The following is a 19,108-nucleotide window of genomic DNA, read 5'->3' as shown; positions in this document are numbered from 1 at the left end:
GAAAGGCCCTTTGAAGGGAGGGCCTCCCCGGAAGCGAGGGAAACCTGAAATGGGCTCAAGTGCCTAGCGATGTTTCTCCGTCTGTCTCCGCGAGGGGAGGCTGGAGTCTGGGAGCTGCCCGGCTCCGGAGGCCGCGGCCGGAGCAGCAGGAGCCGGGCGCGCGAGGGAGGAGTGCGCGCCCCGCCTCTGCGCCGGGAACGGCGGTGCGCAACCTCCCCCGCCGACCCGCGACCCCCTGGGTTGTGCCGTGCGCGCCCCGGCTCTGCCCGGGAAAGGGCCGCGTGCGCCCCAGATCTGCCTGTAGGAAGGCCGCGTGCGCCCAGCTCTGTCCCGGGAAGGGCAGTGCGCAACGTCCCCCACCCGCCTGCGCCCGCTGCGCTGTGCGGTGCGCGCCCCGTGAAAGGGCAGCGCGCGCCCCAGCTCTGCGCGGGGAAGGGCTTGGCGCGCGGCGGGGAATCGGGGCCGGATCGTCGCCTGGGCCCGCCCCTGCGCTCGCCACTCTTCCCCAGAGTAAAACGCCGCCGAGGCCGCTCCCTCAGTGTAACCGCGGACGGGAAACCGAGCGAAGGCAGACACCAGCGTGCAGGCCACCGCCTAGCCGTGCGGCTGAGCGAGCTCCCCGACGCGCCGCATCCTCGAGTTGACCTTGGTAAAGAGAAGAGGTTCACAGCGGTGCAGACCGGCCCTAGCACCGAGCGTCCTCACCGACGCAGGGACAAACGGGGGCTGGTGTTCGGGGACGTCCTAACGAGTTCTGCTCTCTCATAAAAGCCACAGGAGATGGAAGCTCCTATCTTTATTAGTCTCTTATTTTTTATTTCTCTCTGTGTCACAACGCCTGCAAACGAGGCCCAACTGACATTGCGGCCACCATGTTATCACTTGAGCTGTAAGTTGGGTTCATTCCCTTTATTCCGGGCGCATCGTCCTTGTGGAAGTCTGCGGCCTTGCAAGCAAATACAAAACTTTTTTTAAAAAAACAAATCCAAACAATTGTCCTTGAGACTTGCGGAGAGGAAGCAAGCGCTGCGGTCAACACGATTCCTCTCTGATTGATGGTGGTTCAGGGTCGGCTCGGGCTGCTCGGATTCCGCCCAAAAAGGCTCTACCGGGTTTTTCTCCGCTCGCTCTTCCTCGGCTCTCTGAGCAAAGAGCCGCTCCAGAAAGCTAATAAAATTAAAAGAAAAAAAAAAATTCCCGAGCTTGGACACTATTTTGGCAGGTTGGAAAAGCGCAGCCCCCCCCCCCCACGCCCCGGGGCAGACGGCCCTTGGCCACCTGGTCGTGAGGGAGCGGTTCTCCCGCACGGGGAGAGGAGGGTGACCAAACCCATGAGGGGAAAGTGTTAGGGGAAAAGGATCATTTTCCCAACGTGGAAATCGTCATCCTCATCATTAATAAACAAAACAGGAAATCAGAGGGAAAGCAGAGTGGCGCAGCGGAAGCGTGCTGGGCCCATAACCCAGAGGTCGATGGATCGAAACCATCCTCTGCTACAAAGCTTTTATGCCTGCTTCCCTCGTGCCAAGTTTTATTCATTAGGCTATGACAAAAGCATAAACGGGTTCCTAGATCTTTCATTTCATCTTTGGATTCCTCTTCCCCAGCTTTCCTTGAAATTATGCTGTCTCCCGGAAGACACTTCTCAAAAGGTTTCTACCAACCGGAAGTTCCCGGAACTGTAAAATTCTTTCCATCCAGGGTGTCCAATAAAGGAACTGTTGGAGTATTCCTCCAGCTGAGGTGGTCTTACAGAGAAGGAGGTAACAAACTCTGTATTTACTTCTGTTACATCTTCCAGTGAAAGAGTTTTCAAATTTATTATCTACTTGTGATTATTTTTTAAGATTTTCTTTACTTATTTTGACAGAGAGATCACAAATAGAGAGGCAGGCAGAGAGGGGGGAGGGGAGCAGGCGACCCCAGGCCCATATGATTTAAATGTTATATTCTGAGACCTCTGGGGCCTCTTGAGAAATGGTGAGTGTGTTTTGCATAGGGAATAGATGTAGATCCTTGGTGGCCAGAGGCCAGGCTCTGGAGGAAGCCTCCAAGGTGACTGCCAATTATCTTTACCTCTTGATATTCATGCCCTTGCACAGCTCTCTAGGTCATTGTATCAGAGATGGTCTTTTGTGACCAAACTTATGTGATGGATCTGGCTCAATGGGAAGCCAGTCGCTAAGCCTGGAGCCGCCTATGGTGGGCAGGGGGCATGAGGAAGCGAGACTTCCTGCCAACACCTCCTGGAGCACGGGGCCCAGGATCCTCCAGCCACTGTGAAATACTGAGATGACTAGAGCTCTAGCTGTCTTCTTGTTTGCAACCTCGTGAGAAACCATGAGCTGGGACTACCCAGATAAGACATTCCTCAATTTCTGACCTCTAGATACCATGAGATAATGTTGTTTTTCCTAAACTGCTGAATTTGGAGTTGTTAGAGAAATGAGTAATACAAAGCTCAAACTACGTTTGGGACTTAGGGCTCCCTGAACTACTCGGGAAATGCATCCAGGATGCCCATCAACTCAGAGGTGCACTGTGGGGCTCTGGCTTCTAAGGACCGGGGATGTTTTCCATTTCTTTTACCCCACAGCTTCCCCAAGGGACCAGAGCATTTTCCCTGCAGTTCACTGGGAGTGAGGGTTGAGTTTTCTCTCTAGGTCATCATTAATCTGAGGACACACTGGGGGGACACATGATAATAATATAGGTTGTTCTCCATTTTGAGGGGCTCCCAATGATGTCACTTTGCCTCAAGGTAGCAGCTGCCAAAACAGAAGTGCAATTTTGCCTCCCCAAGTAAGCGCTCTAGAGACATACCATGCTGAGCTGCTCTATGTTCTTTTCCTTCTAGGCTCTTTTTCTGTGTGTCCCTTGGGCCTCTTTAATGTTACTTATTGTCATTTTCTAACATGAATTCTTTTTTTTCTTTTTAAATGTTATTTAAGTCATCTCTATACCCAACATGGGGCTCAAACTCATGACCCCAAGATGAAGAGTCACAGGTTCTTCCAACTAAGTCAACTAGGTGCCCTTCTAACGTGAGCTCTTACAGAACTGATTAAGAGCATACATATTGATTTATAACACTCTCAAGCTTTTAAAGAGTGGATTTATTACTTTTTTTTTTTTTAAAGATTTTATTTATTTATTTGAGAGAGATAGACAGTGAGAGAGAGCATGAGCGAGGAGAAGGTCAGAGAGCGAAGCAGACTTCCTATGGAGCTGGGAGCCTGATGTGGGACTCGATCCCGGGACTCCAGGATCACGCCCTGAGCCGGAGGCAGTCGTCCAACCAACTGCGCCACCCAGGCGTCCCTAGGATTTATTACTTTTTAAATCACACACATCAAAGGAATGTAGGTCAATAAATTTCCACACTGAAAACCCACAAGTAAGCTCTATCTAGTTCAAGAAGTAAAATACTGCCAACACCTCAGAGACAACCACTGTCTACTTGTCAGTCCCTTTTCTCTGAAAAGGAACCATCACCCTAACTTCTTTTCGCTTTGTTGGGTAGGCCCCATGCATGGAGCCCAGTGCAGGGCTTGAATTCATAGACCCTGAATTTGATTTTACCACGTGGTGACATTTTTAAAATTTTTACTACATTAGAATTTTTTATTGATGTAGTTTCTGTTGCTAGAATTTCTATGGACATTATATTGTATGTATTCATCTACAATGTGCTCTTTTATTCTTGATGAGACTTTCATAGATTGACTCTAAAGGGATTAACAGTTTCCAAATTTTTATCTAGGGGTAATCAGGACTACTGTCTGCAGTCATAAGGATTCTAAAACCATGCTCTCCTGCAATTAAAATCATTTTTATCAGTATTTTTTAGATGCAAGAGAAATCTCCATTGTAAACAAGCAGAAATGATCATATTTGAATGGCACAGGTAGATCTGGAAACTCTATTATCATATTTAATCAACACCACGGCACACACAGTTGGGTAGCAAGATGAATGAAAACTAGTGATGTTCTCCGGCATCAGGTTTTCTCATATACAGAGCCCATATGAATGGAAAGACCCGAGTTGGTCCCATAGAAGAAAACAAAGCAGCTCACTAGCAAGAGGACAGTACGGGTGGCTTTTCGTCTCTGGAAAAGACTGTGGAGAGAGGCTGGGACTGTGGATAAGCATGGCTGTCTTGTGATGCCTGAACAGGACAGTCGCCATACAGAAACTGGTCCAAATCATGAAGAACAAAAAGAAGAAATCGTGCATAAACATGACACTTTGAGATAACACTGCATAATGGCGTGTGAGTTGTCTTATTTTACAGAACATCAGAGAATACACAAGTCCAAGATCAGTGGAAGTGCCAGTGGCAGGAGAACTTAAAATCACCCACATGTTGATTAGCTACTGCTTATCCAGGAAATGAATGAACAAGGGCAGAACGTGTGTGAAGATTCTGGGCTTGAACCGTGCCCACCTGGAATGAGCGGGACTGATAATGGCCTGAGATGGACTTAGTAGCGAAGAAGTGCAAATACAAGCCCTCCGTGTCACTGCTTTACAACCAATGTCCTCCAAAATATTCCTAATTCCAAAGGATGTCATCATATACGGGGTCCCTAACATCAGCCAAAGTTAGGTGAGTGAGAATCACATCTAATGACTTTTTCTGATAAGGCTGAATGAATAAAATGTACATATATATAATGAATGGCAGCAAGTTGCCCGTGAATCCAATGCCAGTTTGAAAGAGAACTAAAATTCCCCAAATCGCTTCAGTTGAAAATAAAACATTTGTAGCTTTTTCTGGAACTTGACACTGAAACAGCATAGCTTAAAGAGTCCCATTAAGCATATTTCAAATATGAAACTTGGCCACTGAGGCCTCAGAACAAAGGTTCAAATGCTCAACTGTCCGAGGAATTCATAGCGCATCCGTGACACTTGCAGAGAGGCTGGACACCACGTGCTGTTGGAATGTCTGCAGAGGAGTCTAGGGCGATGAGCAGTGGAGCTCCATGTGCCTACTTTTACCATTGTTCTAGGCCATTTTCCAGGAAAATTTTGCATGTAGTAAAAAAGCAAGTTTTCTTTCAATTCTAATATTTTTTTTTCATTGTAAACTCCTAGTTTTAATTATTTTGTCCTTTTTATGGACAGCTATCCTTGTAACTCACAACAGCAGTACATGGAGAGAATCCCACTTTTCAGAAGGATAATTGCCACACACTGTTCCTTGACGAATCATAAAACATACTTAGACCACACCGTTAATAAGTACTGAATAGTTTCTGCTGTTAAAATGCTAATTTTGCTTGTTATGAAAAACATCCTTTGCTTAGGGAACATAGTTAGTATGTTTACAGATATAGCGAGGGTTAATCAGATGCCTTAAGAAGGTATTAAACAAATTTGCTCGAAATAAGATGAAACCAGAGAGGGAGACAATCCATAAGGGACTCTTAACTATAGGAAACAAACTGAGCGTTGCTGAAGGCGAAAGAGCGGGGTGGGGGGGGTGGCATGGGAATGGGGTAACTGGGGGATGGGCATTAAGGAGGGCATGTGATGTACTGAACACGGGGTGTTACATAAGACTGATGACTCACTGACCTCTACCTTTGAAACTAATAATACACTACATGTTAAATAGCTGAATTTAAGTAAAATAAAATTAAAAAACAAAACAAATTTGTTTTCCAGTCAGGCCACAGGGACGACAAAGTCTCTATCATTTAATTAACAAACAGCCCTTCTCCAGACACTGAATTACCACCTAGCAATTCCATAACTATCCTTTTTTTTTTTTAAGATTATTTATTTATTTATTTATTTGACAGAGAGAGAGAGAAAGAAAGGGAACACAACAGGGGGAGTGGGAGAGGGAGAAGCAGGCCTCCTGCTGAGCAGGGAGCCCTAATGGATTGGGGGGCCCTCGATCCCCGGGATCCTGACCTAAGTCGAAGGCAGAAGCTTAATGACTGAGCCACCCAGGAGCCCTGTAACTTGGGGCTCTGGGTTCAGGCACCACCTTGGGTGCAGAGATTACTCAAAACTAAAATCTTAAGAAAAAGTAACCTCAACATCTAAAGCAAGAGAAATTACATGTGGAGAGCCCGGAGTTTGGACAATCCCGTCACGTTTAGGAACTTGTAGTGACTCACTATTATCCGGTAATGGCTTCTACCCAACACGTTCCTCCTGAATTCTCGGACTACTGAGCACAGACACACACTCGCAAATCTTTCCAAAACTCTGCTCGTGAGTTCATTCTCCAGATTTGCTTCTCCACTCTCACGAATTAGCATTGAGTTTAGAGCCGAAAGTAGTATTATTTTAAGCTTTTAGGGGCACCTGGGTGGCTCATTGGGTTAAAGCCTCTGCCTTCAGCTCAGGCTGAAGGGTCCTGGGATTGAGCCTCACATCCGGCTCACCAGGGAGCCTGCTTCACTTCCTCTCTCTCTCTCTCTCTCTCTGTCTGCCTCTCTGCCTACTTGTGATCTCTGTCTGTCAAATAAATAAATAAAATCTTTAAACTGAAAATTAAAAAAAAAAAGATTTTCTATAACTCCTACTTTCCCAGTCAAAGAAATGTCATATTGATTCTATTCCCCACATATAAGCACTGTATCCCTCCCTGGCTCATTCTTCCACATTTTTTTTTAAAGATTTTATTTATTTATTTGAGACACAAAGAGAACACGAGTGGAGGGGAGAAGTAAAGTACCCACTGAGCAGGAAGCCCGACATAGGCTTCACATGAGGCTCGATCCTGGGACCCTGAGGTCACCATCTGAGCCAAAGGCAGACCTTTTAAGCCCCCTAGGCTCCCCATCGCCATTTATTTTTTAACTCATGCCTTGAAAATCTCTTTTGTGGTACATTTATAATTAGTTCAATTTTCTTGCTCAACTTTGCCATTCAACTCTTTTACTATGTGGAAAATAATTGTGTTTGATTGTGTCACACCCTTGCTTAAAACTAATCCAGAATAAGGTCAAAAAGGGGTGGGCGGAGAGAAACAAATAACAAGGGGAACTAATAGAAAAACCAAAAGATGGTAGCGTTATAGCCACCTAAATTACATAAATCAAATATAAGTAGGCTAAGCACAACAATTAAAAGGTTTAGGTTGTCAGACAAGAACAAAAAAAGAAAAAAAGCAAGAGTCCATTATAATCCACCTGCATGAAATGTGCTTTACAGATAAAGACACAGGAGGGGCATCATGGAAATGTCAGAGCTGGGGGCTTCAAGAATCACTCCCTCCCTGGGAGCAACCATGGCCAACCACTGGCAACAATGAACAGAACCAACATTTTTGGAAATCTGAAATCTAACAGAAAACTTGGAGGAAGCAGGGGAGCACTTAATGAGAAAAAGAGTGCTTGCTTTTCTAAGAAAGTATTATGGCCCTTCTGCCTACCCACCTACCATCCTGCCTTCCCCAGCTTCATCGCTCTCTGTACTCCTGGGGTGGCTTGTTGAAACGAAGGGGGAGGCAATACAGACTGCATGGTAAAATACAGTTTGTGGTTTTGCGTTTTGACCTGTTTGGTGGTTCTCTGAGAGAATGGCAAAGAGACCTTTGTTTGCAACGGTCCCCTCAAGATGGAGCACCATTCAGGATGGCATTTGTTGAAAGTATTTAAAAATACACATTAGCTAAAGCTGCTCAGAGAAGGTGAATTATATATATATACATATATATATGTACATATATATATAGAGAGAGAAAATTTACAGAATTATTACAAGTATGATTAAAATGAAACTGGATATCTTGTTTAACACACAAGGATTAAAAAGTAATATAAAAATTTAATAAAGGATAAGCATACATAAAGAGGGAAAAGAAGAAATTAAGGAGGATGAGTGGAAAGAGGAGTAAGAATAAAGAAAGAGAAAATAAAAATGAAACATATAAATCCGTGAAGGAAAAGTGTAAAATAAGAAATAAATGCTATGGTAATGGGAGAAATGAAGCTCAAAGAAGATACAGTATGAGGAAAAAGGAGAATGCTAGAATATGAAGAATTATGTGGAAAAAAAATTTTAAAGGCTATCGGAGAGAAGAAGAATAAAAGTTCCACACATTTACTTGCGAAATCAGAGAAAAGCAGAAGCACTTATGGATGTTAGAGATCTAGTTACAGGAGAAAGGAGGATGGCTCTGTACACAAGTGGTTGTAAAAAGCATAAAGAGAATATGTAAAATATCTGGGAAGTATGCAAACCCTTAAATGAGAAATAAACGGGGGCAGAATAAAGATGAATAGAACAGAAAGCAGAGGGAAACGAGAGAAGTTATAACAGAAGGCAGGTGACCCAGCGAAGGAGATTGAGAATCAGATCTTTCTTTCTTTTTTTTTTTTTTTAGTTTGACAGACAGAAATCACAAGTAGTCAGAGAGGCAGGCAGAGAGAGAGGAAGGGAAGCAGGCTCACCGCCGAGCAAGAGAGCCCGATGCGGTGCTCGCCCAGGGCCCTAGGATCAGGGCCCCGAGCTGAAGGCAGAGGCCTTAACCCACTGAGCCACCCAGGTGCCCTGAGAATCAGATCTTTTAAGGAAGTCACTTAATGTATCAAGTACAGAGAAGAGCAGAAGAATAAAAAAAATATTAGAGTGATGTAATGAATGGAATTAAGTAAAGCTTGAGCAAAATGATAAATGCCAAAATAGATTTAAAATGTGAGAGGATGGGGCACCTGGCTGGCTCGCTGGGGGAGCCTATAACTCTTGATCTCAGGATTATGAATTTAAGCCCCACATTGGGTGTCCAGATGACTTAAAATAAGTAGAAAATAACAAAACACAGAATATTGTTTTTAAAATAAGTGAGTAAAATAAAAAGTAAAATACAATGTGAGAGGAATCATGAAAACAAATATCGTGAAAGTGTTAACTGAAACTTGAGTAGATTTAAACACAGCAAGTGCATTATAGGGATAAGAGAAGATTACTGAGTTATTTAATAAATACTTGTTTAGCACTTATTCTGCATAGAGAAGTGTCCTAATACTTTACAGATACTCTATTTCTCACAAAGTCCATGAGACACGTACAATAATTCCTTCTAATTTACAGACAGGGACCACAGGGACTGAGAAACCAGCCCAGGAACTGAACCAGTTCCGCTGCTGGAACTGAACTGACCCCAGGCAGGCAGCCTCTCACATCCATCCACTCTGCCGGCCGCTGCAAGCAAGTAGCAGAAAAGAAAAAGAAAAATAAAGGAAGGGAGAAAAAAATAAAGCAAAAACAAAAAGAAAAAGAATCAGTGTGTGGTACACCCAAATTAATAAGAGCTAACACTGAAATAGCGGGAGAAAAATGTGAGGGTAAAGCACATTGATTTGTGAAAGGGACAGATTGATGAGGGTTGTGCGGGCTAATAAACTGGCAGGTCTCAGCACAAGATGCAAACGCAGGACGTCTCAGGGAAAAGCATTAGGAATTTCAAGATAAGGACAGCAAAGCAATAAGCCAAACACAGGGCTGGACCCATGAAGCTGACGCTAAATGGGAGTAAGAAAAGCTTCCAGCAGCCTTAAGCCTCCCTCAAGTTCTCAGAGCAGAAGGCTTTGGAGAACACTCACCAAAGGAAGCTTCTGCTGCCCTCGCTGCAGACAGACAGACGCTCCCTCAAGCTGTGCAGGGCAGCTCAGACGGCTTGGCGCACTCACAGACAAGGCTGGGCCTGGCTCAGACTTGTCATCCTTGGGGAACGTGTCTCTGCGGAGTGGATTTGCCCCGATGTGTCCAGAGGAGTCACATGCTTTCCAGACGCCATGTCTTCCTGGCAAATAGAATCATTAATTAAAATTGGAAGGTTCACCCCTGGGCACACATGCTTTTTTTCCAACACAAATGAGGCACGCCTTACTATATTCCCCAGGGCTCAGGACTCTGATCCCACTCAGCCATGAACTTCACTCAGCAGCTTACGCGGGCCTCCCTGCAGCTTCCCAGGGAATTTTTCTCCCTAGAACACTGCTGTGACAGCAGAACATTTCGAGTGGGTTTATATTTCTGAAGTTGTATTAAAAAGCAAGCTGAAATGCTGTTTCTTTCCATGAGCTAACCCCCAAATGTTAATAGCATCCCTATTACCTGTATTAGTTGATATGTACAAGATGACCTACTTAGGACTGAAAAATTTTTATTGTATTTTAATTGCCTTCAGCAACATAAGATTTAATATGATGCAGTATATTTCACTGTGAAAATGGGAATGCCTACAACTACTCCCACCTTCAACAACACACTGTATGGAAGAAGTCAAACGGACACACGGATTTGCACAACATGGCTTATAAAATCAAACACTGCCAGTAACTTTAAAACCTCAGATATCGTCCTCTTCAATTTCATCTTTTCTTTGTACCCACAGGCATTGCTGTTTTAGGTCTCTCGTTCTTTTGCTGTTCTTTACAGATGTGCCACAGAGCTCTGCATCACGAGATAGGTCCTTTGTAGGTTTCTGAACTTGACATTGATGGTGTTAACACTCCCGCAGTCTGCTTTGTGAAGCGGGAGCTGGGACTGCAAACCATCCTCCACTCCTGTGCCCTGGCGACCTGGGGGAGGCTGGAAGCCTGGAAGCAGGGAGAAGGGAGAGCCTCCATCCTGCAGGTGCTTGGCATCCCCGCTCCACACACTCTGACGCTAGTAGGTTCCAGCAGCAACGGCTTCTTTGATGTCTGGGGTTGTTTCCCACACTCCCCAAACCAGCCTCATTATAAACCCTCAGGCTCACAGTGCAGCAGGCCAGCAACCTCTTCTGAGGACCTGGGTCCCTGCCTCCAATCTTTTACCTTCTCCGGCTGCTGGATACCTCGTATAGGCCTCCTGCAGCTGTGTTCTCTCGGCTCTGTGCGCGGCCACGCTGCCCTGCCGTTGCTCAGGGCCTTTTTGGTCATTCTAACACTGTGGCTTCCTAGAAGTACTATCCCAAGAGAGAAGTGGAAGCCACCACTTTCTTCTGGCCTGAGTCCAGAAATTGGCTTTATTTTTACTTTCTTTCCAAAACACATAAAAGGTTTTTTTTTCTTTCAAATGTATATAGCATCTTTCTATGCACAGAAACTGGCCCCTCTTTTAGAGGAGTCTTTTGATCACGGTCAGAGCCTGAGGGCCCTGGGTCACACCCCTGCACCACTGTGGCTTTCTGCCAGGCCTCCCTCCACCTTATCCTACTCCAAATCTGCTTTACTCTCCAGCAAGCCTGCCCTCCAATTCCTTCCTCCTGCCCCACCCCCATCCTGGCTACCTTCAGCCTCCCTCCCCTCAGGTCTGCCTTCAGGCTCTACCATCCTCTGTTCAGGAGGTGGCCTTGACTGACCATCTGTCCTCTTTCTAGGCAGCACCCCTCCCTGGTCTCTCTCCACACAGCCCACCCAGTACCTCCTCGACATCAATCTTATGCCTCTGGAAAATTTTCCAGCCACTCTGCGGGTTACATCCATGTTCCTTACCCCCACTGCCTTGCCACCCAGTAGTAGTGGACATGGTAACAGCACCCCTAGTTACTGGTTCTTTAAAACATATTTGCTGGGGGCTTCCTCAAAACCAATTTGAGTTCACAGTTCATCCCAAGGCGCTGGGCCTAGGTCCTGGGGAAGGCTAAGTTATGCAAGAGGGCAGATGGGTAATTTAAGCTACGCTAAACTGCTTGTCAGTTTTGTGAACTAAAACTGTTTTAAAAAATTGCCACAATTTCTTGCATACCTGATAATGTGCTGAATGTGTGCATTACCTGCTTAAATAACAAAATAATTACATTCCTGGGATTTTACATTTTATGGCACTATTTTACAAATCGCAAAGCAATTTGAAGAGGAGTGAGGCATGGAAGTCCAAACTCCAAGACAAGGAAACTTTATCTTAATTTTTTAAATTAGCAGACTTTATCTTTTAAGAACCGTTTTAGATTTACCGAAAAACTGAACAGAAAGTACAGAAAGTTTCCATATATTTTCTCCTCCCCCGACTTCCACTCCTAGTTTCCCCTCTTAGCAACATCTTGCACTGGTGTGGGACATTTGTTAAAACTGATGAATCAACATTGATACATTATTAGTAAAGTCCACAGTTTACATCAGGCTTCACTCTCCTGCTGTACACTCTATGGTTTTTGCCATTCATAACACCATGTATCCCCCATTATAGTTTCATAGAGAATAAAACTTTCTCTGATCCTTTTACTCTCTATAGGTTTGTGCATTCCAGAATGTCATGTAGTTGGAATCACACGTAGGTAACCTTCTTCAGACTGGTTTTGTTCAGGAAGCAATCAATATAGATTTGAGGCTCCTCCTTGTCTTTTCATGACGTGCTAGCTCATCTCCGCTCAGTGCTGAATAATATTCCATTGTATGACCGTGCCATGGTTTATCACGTTCCTCCATTGAAGTGTTTTCTGGTTGCTTCCAATTCCTGGCAATTATAGATAAAGCTTCTACATTCATGTGCAGGTTTTTGTGTGAACAGAACTTTTCAGCTCATTTAGGTAAATACCTAGAAGTTTGATTGCCAGCGGGCATGGTAAGAGTTTTATTTTGTAAGAAACTTCCAAACTGTCTTCCAAAGTGGCCATACCATTTTGCATTCCCACCAGCAAAGCCTGAGAGTTCCTGTTGCTCCACATCCTCACTAACATCTGGCGTCACCAGTGTCCTGGATTGCAGCCACTCTAACGTGGCTGTCCTGGTATCTCACTGATGCTTGCCTTTGCGATTCTCTCCTTTTCCTGATGTCCGACGTCAGGCATCATTTCACAAGCGTATTTGCCATCCATGTTTCTTCCATGGTGACTTACCCGTTTCTTAACTAACTTTTAAAAAACTCATTGTGAATTTTGACAGGTTTATGTATATTTTGGATACCAGTTCTTTATCAGATAGGTTTTGCAAACATTTTCTCAGTCTGTGGCTTGTCTTTTCATTCTCTTAACAGCGTCTTTGGCTGAGTGGAAGTTTTTAATTTTAATGAAATCCAGTTGATCAATGTTTTCTTTCAACACCAAGATGTTTAATGCTGTCTCCTTACGGGGGGCGGGGACCTCTAACTCAGTGCCACTATTGTCAAGCCATCATGCATAAAGAATGCTCAAAGTGATCTTCTGTTCTTTCTTCTCATTCACTCTGCACCCCACCAAGCGGTTGTCAAAGGATCAAAGACCACATCCCTACTTAGGCCTTTTTGCCTGGAATCCTGAATTCTTTCAACACCCTCCTTCTTATCTCCTGGCTCCAGATACTGAGTTCAAATACATCTCCTTTGCAACTAACTTTTTTCCTTTTTAAACTTTCTCTTTAAAAATGTTAATAGTTTGTTTTTTTTTTAATGAGATAGAATCTTGTAGAAAATATGACACAGTGCAGGAAAACCAAAAAGAATTCATTGCAAACCAACTCCAGTACCACACCTGAGATAACTGCATGTAGTACTTTGGTCAATATCCTCCCTTCTTTGCTGACCACATCTCTACTTAGAAAAATCTACAGCTACGTTTTCACACAAATAAAGCCTAGAATTTAAAATTATATGAGGTTAGGAAGAAGCCTTATGTATCATGGACATAGACAAACATTAATATATAAAGGTCTGCCTTATCTTTGTTATCCTATCTTACAGCTGTACTATAAGTTATTTAACTAGGTTCCGTTTGCCGACATTCTGGTTATTCCCCTGTTTTCTGTCTCTTAAAAGAATCCTCCCCTGGACCTTCTCCTGTCCTATGCCCAAGATCTGCCCCCTGTCCTCTGCCCTCCCCAGGCCCATCACCTGCACAGCCTGCCCCCTACACACAAATTCAGGGCCCAGTCTTAAGGTTTTCTCTGTGCTGCCCCTACCCTGGGTTCAACTCCCGTGAGGCTGATCTCCTGCTGCTGGATCCTACCCACCCTTCCCCCTCTCTCTCCTGGAAAGTGAGCAGGGAACTTCCCGGGTTAACTTTAATGGCTGCTCGGAGCCCTAGGGCTGACCCTGTGGTCACTTTATCTGTGAAAAATTGCTTCTGGCTCAGGATACTTTGGAGTCTAGAGAGGCTGACAGCGCAGAAACCCTCCGGGAAGCCCGTCTGAAAGTCACGATCTGGAACCACCCAGGCCTCTGGGCGCCCAGCAGAGGGGGCGAGAGCAGTCTCGGGCCTTGACTCCTGGGAAGCAGAAGACTTCTACCCTTTCCTCTGCCCAGAAATCTCTGCCTCTCGGGTCTTCTATTCAGAACCTTGTACTTTTAACTGAATGGAGCAGGGAGGACTTTTCTTTCCCGAGGGCCCTGAAATCGCCGGCAGGGGAAATTCCAGGAGCAGATTCATCCACAGAAAGTCACGAAGGGCTCGAGAAGGGAAACTACTGCGCACCCGGGAAGAGTGTTCCCTCCAACCTGTCACTAGAGTCTCCGTCCCGACCCGCTGCTACCGGGGACTGACGGCAGCGCCCTGGCCTCGCGGCGCCACCGCCGCTGCGCCCGGAGCCACTCCCGCGCTCTGCCCCTCTCCACCGGCCTCCCGTCATCCCGCTGACAACTGAGGGGCGACCGGGATTCGGCCCGGGGGAGAAGAGCCGGGACGGGTCCGGGAGGTGGCGGCGTCAGGAGCTCGTGCTTCCGGCGGAGGCTGGCCCTGGAGGCGAAAAGGTAAGGGCAGCGGGAAAGCAGAAGCGGGGAAAACGCCCGCCGAATCCCCCAAATCAGCGTCCCGGGCTGCTGGCGGCCGGGGGGCCCTGGTCGGCTCCGCGGCCCTGCGCGCTCCGAGCGCCGCCCCCACCCACCACGCGGGGCTTGTCCCGACTCCGGGGCCGCGCGCCTGGACCCCCGAGTGGCCGCAGCCAGAGCCTGGAGACCCGGCGCCCACTCGACCGCGGCTCCCGGACGGCGTTGCGGGCGCGAAGCCTGGTCTCCCGGCCTCACGGTCCCAGCCGCGCGGTCCCGGATGGCGCTGCGGGCGCGGAGCCAGGCCGCGCGCTGCCCCCCGGCCCCTCCCCGGCGCGCGTCGCAGCCGCAGCCGAGAGCGCACAGGCCCCAGCACCCCGCCGAAGCGTCCGAACCGCACCGCAAGCTCCTGGGGCTCCCGGGGCCCCTCTTCTCTGTTCCCACGGGGCGCCGACCTGGGGGTGCCGGGCCTGGGGGCTACCGAGTGCCCCGAGACCCTCGCACTTTCCTCGCGCCAGGACCCCAACCGTCAGCGGAACACGGCGCGCTCCGACTCCGGCTGAGTCCGTCAGAAACCTGGGGAACCGACCCGCCTCGGCGCCCCGCATGGGCAGTTACCTGGGCAGGCCGGGGTCCCAGCCGTCGTCTCCCGCGCAGGCGCGCACGGACTCGACCGAGAGGCCGCGGAACCGCCGGCCGGCTCAGCCCCTTCATCAAGTCCACCGGCTTCCGGCCGTCCACCGCGCCCACCCGGCCCTGCGGCACCGACCTGCGAGGAGGCAGCCAAAACGGGATCCTGCCAGTCCCATCGCGTGGGCGGTCCATGAGGCTTGGAGGCGCTTTCCCATGGAGAGGTCCCGGAATTCCATCGTGGGGCCTCGTCCCTCGGACTGGTGGGACAGTTACGTCCAGCGGACTCTCTGGTCTCTCCGGCACGCCAGGGCAGCAGGGAGCCCGGTGACCGTCAAGATAGCTCCTCCTGAGCCGAGAGCGCTTCCCACCACTTCTCCCGCAGAGGACATCGACTCTGCAGGGTCTTCACCCTCTGAGAAGCCCCCAGACCCGTGTGCAAAGGAGACGGTGCTCAGGGCCCTCGGAGAGTGCAAGAAAGGGCGAGTGAGGTCTGATGAGCCACTGTTTCCCGAGGACTCACACAGTGAAATCAGGAGTCCAGACACCAGAGCATCCGCATTTAGGCCCCTGGTGAAACACGGAGCTCTCACTTCTTTTGTGCCCAGGCCTGGGCCTCTGAAGAGAAGCCTCAAGCCGTGGAGTTCGGATCGTAGCATGATGAAGAGGCCTAGTTGCTCCTCCCTGAGCTCCTTGGCCAGCACACACACAGGTGGCCTGCTCGGCTCCAGAAGAAATGCGATCGCAAGTTCTTACAGTTCTTCGAGAACTTCCTCTGAGCTCTGGAAGAGAAGTGTTTCCAGAGTGTCCCTACAGACTCCAGAATGGCCAATAAAAAAGGCAGAAAAGGGTCATCGGTCTCACTCACCAGTCTCACTGGAATCAGACGGGTCCCCAGAAGCATCTGGCAGCTCTGGGCTGCTCTCTAGTCCTGGGGACCTGCTGGCACCGACCCCACCTCCCCAGCTTCGTGAACTCCAGGGGAGCAATAAAGCCGGAGAGGAGACAACCGACCTCACCACAGACTCTGTCCCTGAGACGGGCTCTGCTCTTCAGCCTTCCCTGCCTCTCGCCCTGCCTTCTGCAGGCCCCACTCCAACCCAGGGCCCAAATCCACAGCTGGAGAGCCTCACAGAAATGCAGGAGTCTCCCCTGGCCCTCCCACCAGCCACGGGAGAGGCAGTCTCCCTGAAGGAGGGCGGCCCGCTGTCCTCCCAAGGCTGCTCACGGTCAGAGCCCCCTTCAGGCACCTCTTCAGACTCCAGACCCATGTCAGCTTTCATCCTTCTGACCTCTGTTTCTCCCACATCACCGGCGACTGATGCCACATGGCCCCCTCCATCCTCTCAGGCCGAGGGGACTGCTGGCAGCCCTGCGGTGCTCCCCGGGCTGAGTCCTCTGTCCGGAATGAGCAGCCCAGCGCCCCATCTTCCTGCCTCTGTACCTCCTGAAGCCACAGCTTCTGCTGACCCCACGTCAAACCCCATGTTGGGGCTCCCACCCAAGAGTGAGATCGGAGTCTCTTCATATTCCACAACTTCAGTGGCCACTACAACATCTTCAAGCATCCTGACTCCCACCTCTGAGCCTATGTTGGATGGCATAGGACCCGTTAAAGCCCTGCCCATGATCGCTCCTTTCTCTTTCGAGCAGACCTCTCCTCTAGCTTCTCCTGCTTCAACCCACCTCCTCCATGGCCCAGTCAAGGCTCTCTCTGGCATCATGGCCACCCCCGCCAAAGACCGTTCTTTCGTGCCACCATTGGATTTGGCCATTGTGAATGTTACCGGTACCCCCGGCAACACTTACTCCACCCCTTCGACCAGCCACTCCTTCCTTCTTGGGGCTACCTGTGCCTTCAGGGCCAGCTTCACCCCGACCACAAGCTTCATCTTCCCAGCACACCCGCGTACTACTGTTCCTACCGTGCACACGGTCACCATCTTTAGCCAGGTTCTTTCCAGCGCTGTGCAGATATCCCCTAGGAAAAGCACTGCCAGCTCGCAGGGTGTGGGCTGTCCTCTGTCAGCCTCAGCCCTGGTAGCTTCGCCCCAGCCCTCATTACCATCCAGCATCTCCGCTCCCATATCCACACTCGGGTCTCCCTCAGCGGCCGGCTCAGGGCCACTCTTCCCGTGCTCCCCAGGAGCCACTCTCCAGCAGGCATGGGGGGCTACATGTGGGCAGAAGCAAGGGGTCCCACAACCAGCCCTTGGCCCAAGCCTCAGTAGCCCTTTCATTTTTGGAAACTCAGCTGCGGCCTTCCCCACCCCAACCCCCGCTCCGGCTCAGCCAGCCTTAAGCAGTACTGCGAAGTCACCCTCTGGGGGTTTGACAGCCTTGGCCTCCGCCTGTCCCCTCCCTGCTGGCATCTGGCCAAACTTTGGCAGCACTGTGGCAGGGGTTCCCTCTGGCCAAGCAAGTAAGACTGGTTTGGGGGTTGTGGCCCAGACGCACCAGAATGTGGCCTGTGGCTCTGTGTTTGGCAGCACAGCCCCACCCCCTTTTGCTTTTGGGGGATTAGTGACCCCTATGGACTGTGGGGACTCTGGGGTCAGTGGGACTGGTCCGGACAGGAGCTCCAATCCCGGGACGTTCAACACTGGAGGAGTGCCAAGTGGGACCCTTGGCGCCACCTCACCTTTTGGAAAGGGCTGGAGCCAGAACAGCCCAGGCCTGGCCAACCAGAGGCCACCTTTTGTCTTGGGGAGGGCCAGCATTTCTGCAGGAAAATCTATGTTTGGGGGCCCCTGCATGGCCCCCTTTGCTCAGAGCACCCCTGTCCCTGGGCCAGTAACGACAAGCAGCAGCTTCAACTTTGGGATGTCCTCTCCACCTGCCCAGGGTTGTGCCGGGAGAGGAACTTTCAGATCACCAGCCTCTTCATTTTCCATTGGTGCAAAATCAAAAACCCCAAAGAACCGGGACCAAGGGCATTCCCGAAGGCATGCCCACAGGAAATAGCCTGTGTCCCCCTCCCCTGATCTGGACATCAGGATTGTGAAGAGCCTTGGGGGTCTTCCAATTCTCTACAGCAAACGACTCCCAGATCTCAGGCTAGAACTTTACATATTCACCGTGTGGGTCCCAATCTGCAACCTAGAAGAAGGTGAAGAGCCAAGGTATCTAGCAGTAATGGCAGAATGAAACCGAGCGGGACCGAACCTTCACAACTAAGAACTGTCCCTTCTCGCCTCTGTCTGTCGGGGTGAGAGTGGTCAGGACACTGCCCTGACTTTCTCCTCGGGAACAGACATGCCAGGAAGGCAGCAAGTACAGCCCGCACTCTTGCATCTTTGGGGCGGGGGGTGGGGGGAGGAATAGATTCTCTCTAAAACTTAGCCTGCTCTCATCTGGCCGGAAGAACTCATTCCCTTTCTCGTCCCACAGGGGTGCTCCCCCTCATCCCTCACTGCTTTTTCTTCAGTGAGCACTTGGAGGAGCTTTGGATATAATTTGACCTTGACTTGAATTCAATGAAATCTGGTGTAATTGTCCCTGACGGATCAACCCTTGAGGGCTGCACTTGCTCTCACTTCCCGGTTTTAATCTTTTCCCGGGAGAGATGGTGCTCTGGCCCCTTCCTTTCCCTGCCAGTTTAGCTCCTCACAGAGGGGAAAGGTCCCGTCTGTCAGATCCCAGAGGTCACTCCGTGTTCCAGAAAAGGGAAGCTCTCGGCCAGTGTCCCTCCAGGCTTGGAGCAAGTCTCCCGGCCTTGTGCTGTCCACTCTCCAGTGTGTCTGTGAGACTTGCTCTCATCACTTTGTCGACACAACTGTGCCTTTTGTACTTGGAGCTGAGTCTGGAGGAGGAATGGCTTGGAGGAGTGATGTTACTCCCAGAGAGC

The 19,108-nt window shown here is 49.1% G+C and overlaps 1 protein-coding gene and 1 non-coding gene across 2 annotated transcripts; both read left to right on the top strand.

Annotated features, from left to right (window-relative positions):
• The first annotated feature begins 1,424 nt into the window (after nucleotides 1–1,424).
• TRNAM-CAU lies at nucleotides 1,425–1,496 on the top strand. Its single transcript has one exon. It is a non-coding gene; the product is annotated as a tRNA-Met (tRNA).
• Nucleotides 1,497–15,237: 13,741 nt separating this feature from the next.
• POM121L2 (POM121 transmembrane nucleoporin like 2) lies at nucleotides 15,238–18,534 on the top strand. Its single transcript, XM_044260248.1, has one exon. It carries the CDS (start codon nucleotides 15,238–15,240, stop codon nucleotides 18,223–18,225), a length of 2,988 nt encoding a protein of 995 aa, XP_044116183.1. The 3' UTR covers nucleotides 18,226–18,534.
• The last annotated feature ends 574 nt before the right edge of the window (nucleotides 18,535–19,108 follow it).

Source organism: Neovison vison, chromosome 1 (genome assembly GCF_020171115.1).
Source record: "Neovison vison isolate M4711 chromosome 1, ASM_NN_V1, whole genome shotgun sequence".
NCBI lineage: Eukaryota > Metazoa > Chordata > Mammalia > Carnivora > Mustelidae > Neogale > Neogale vison.
The sequence above is the reverse complement of the archived record's forward strand: the minus strand, read 5'-3'. Positions and strand labels throughout refer to the sequence as shown.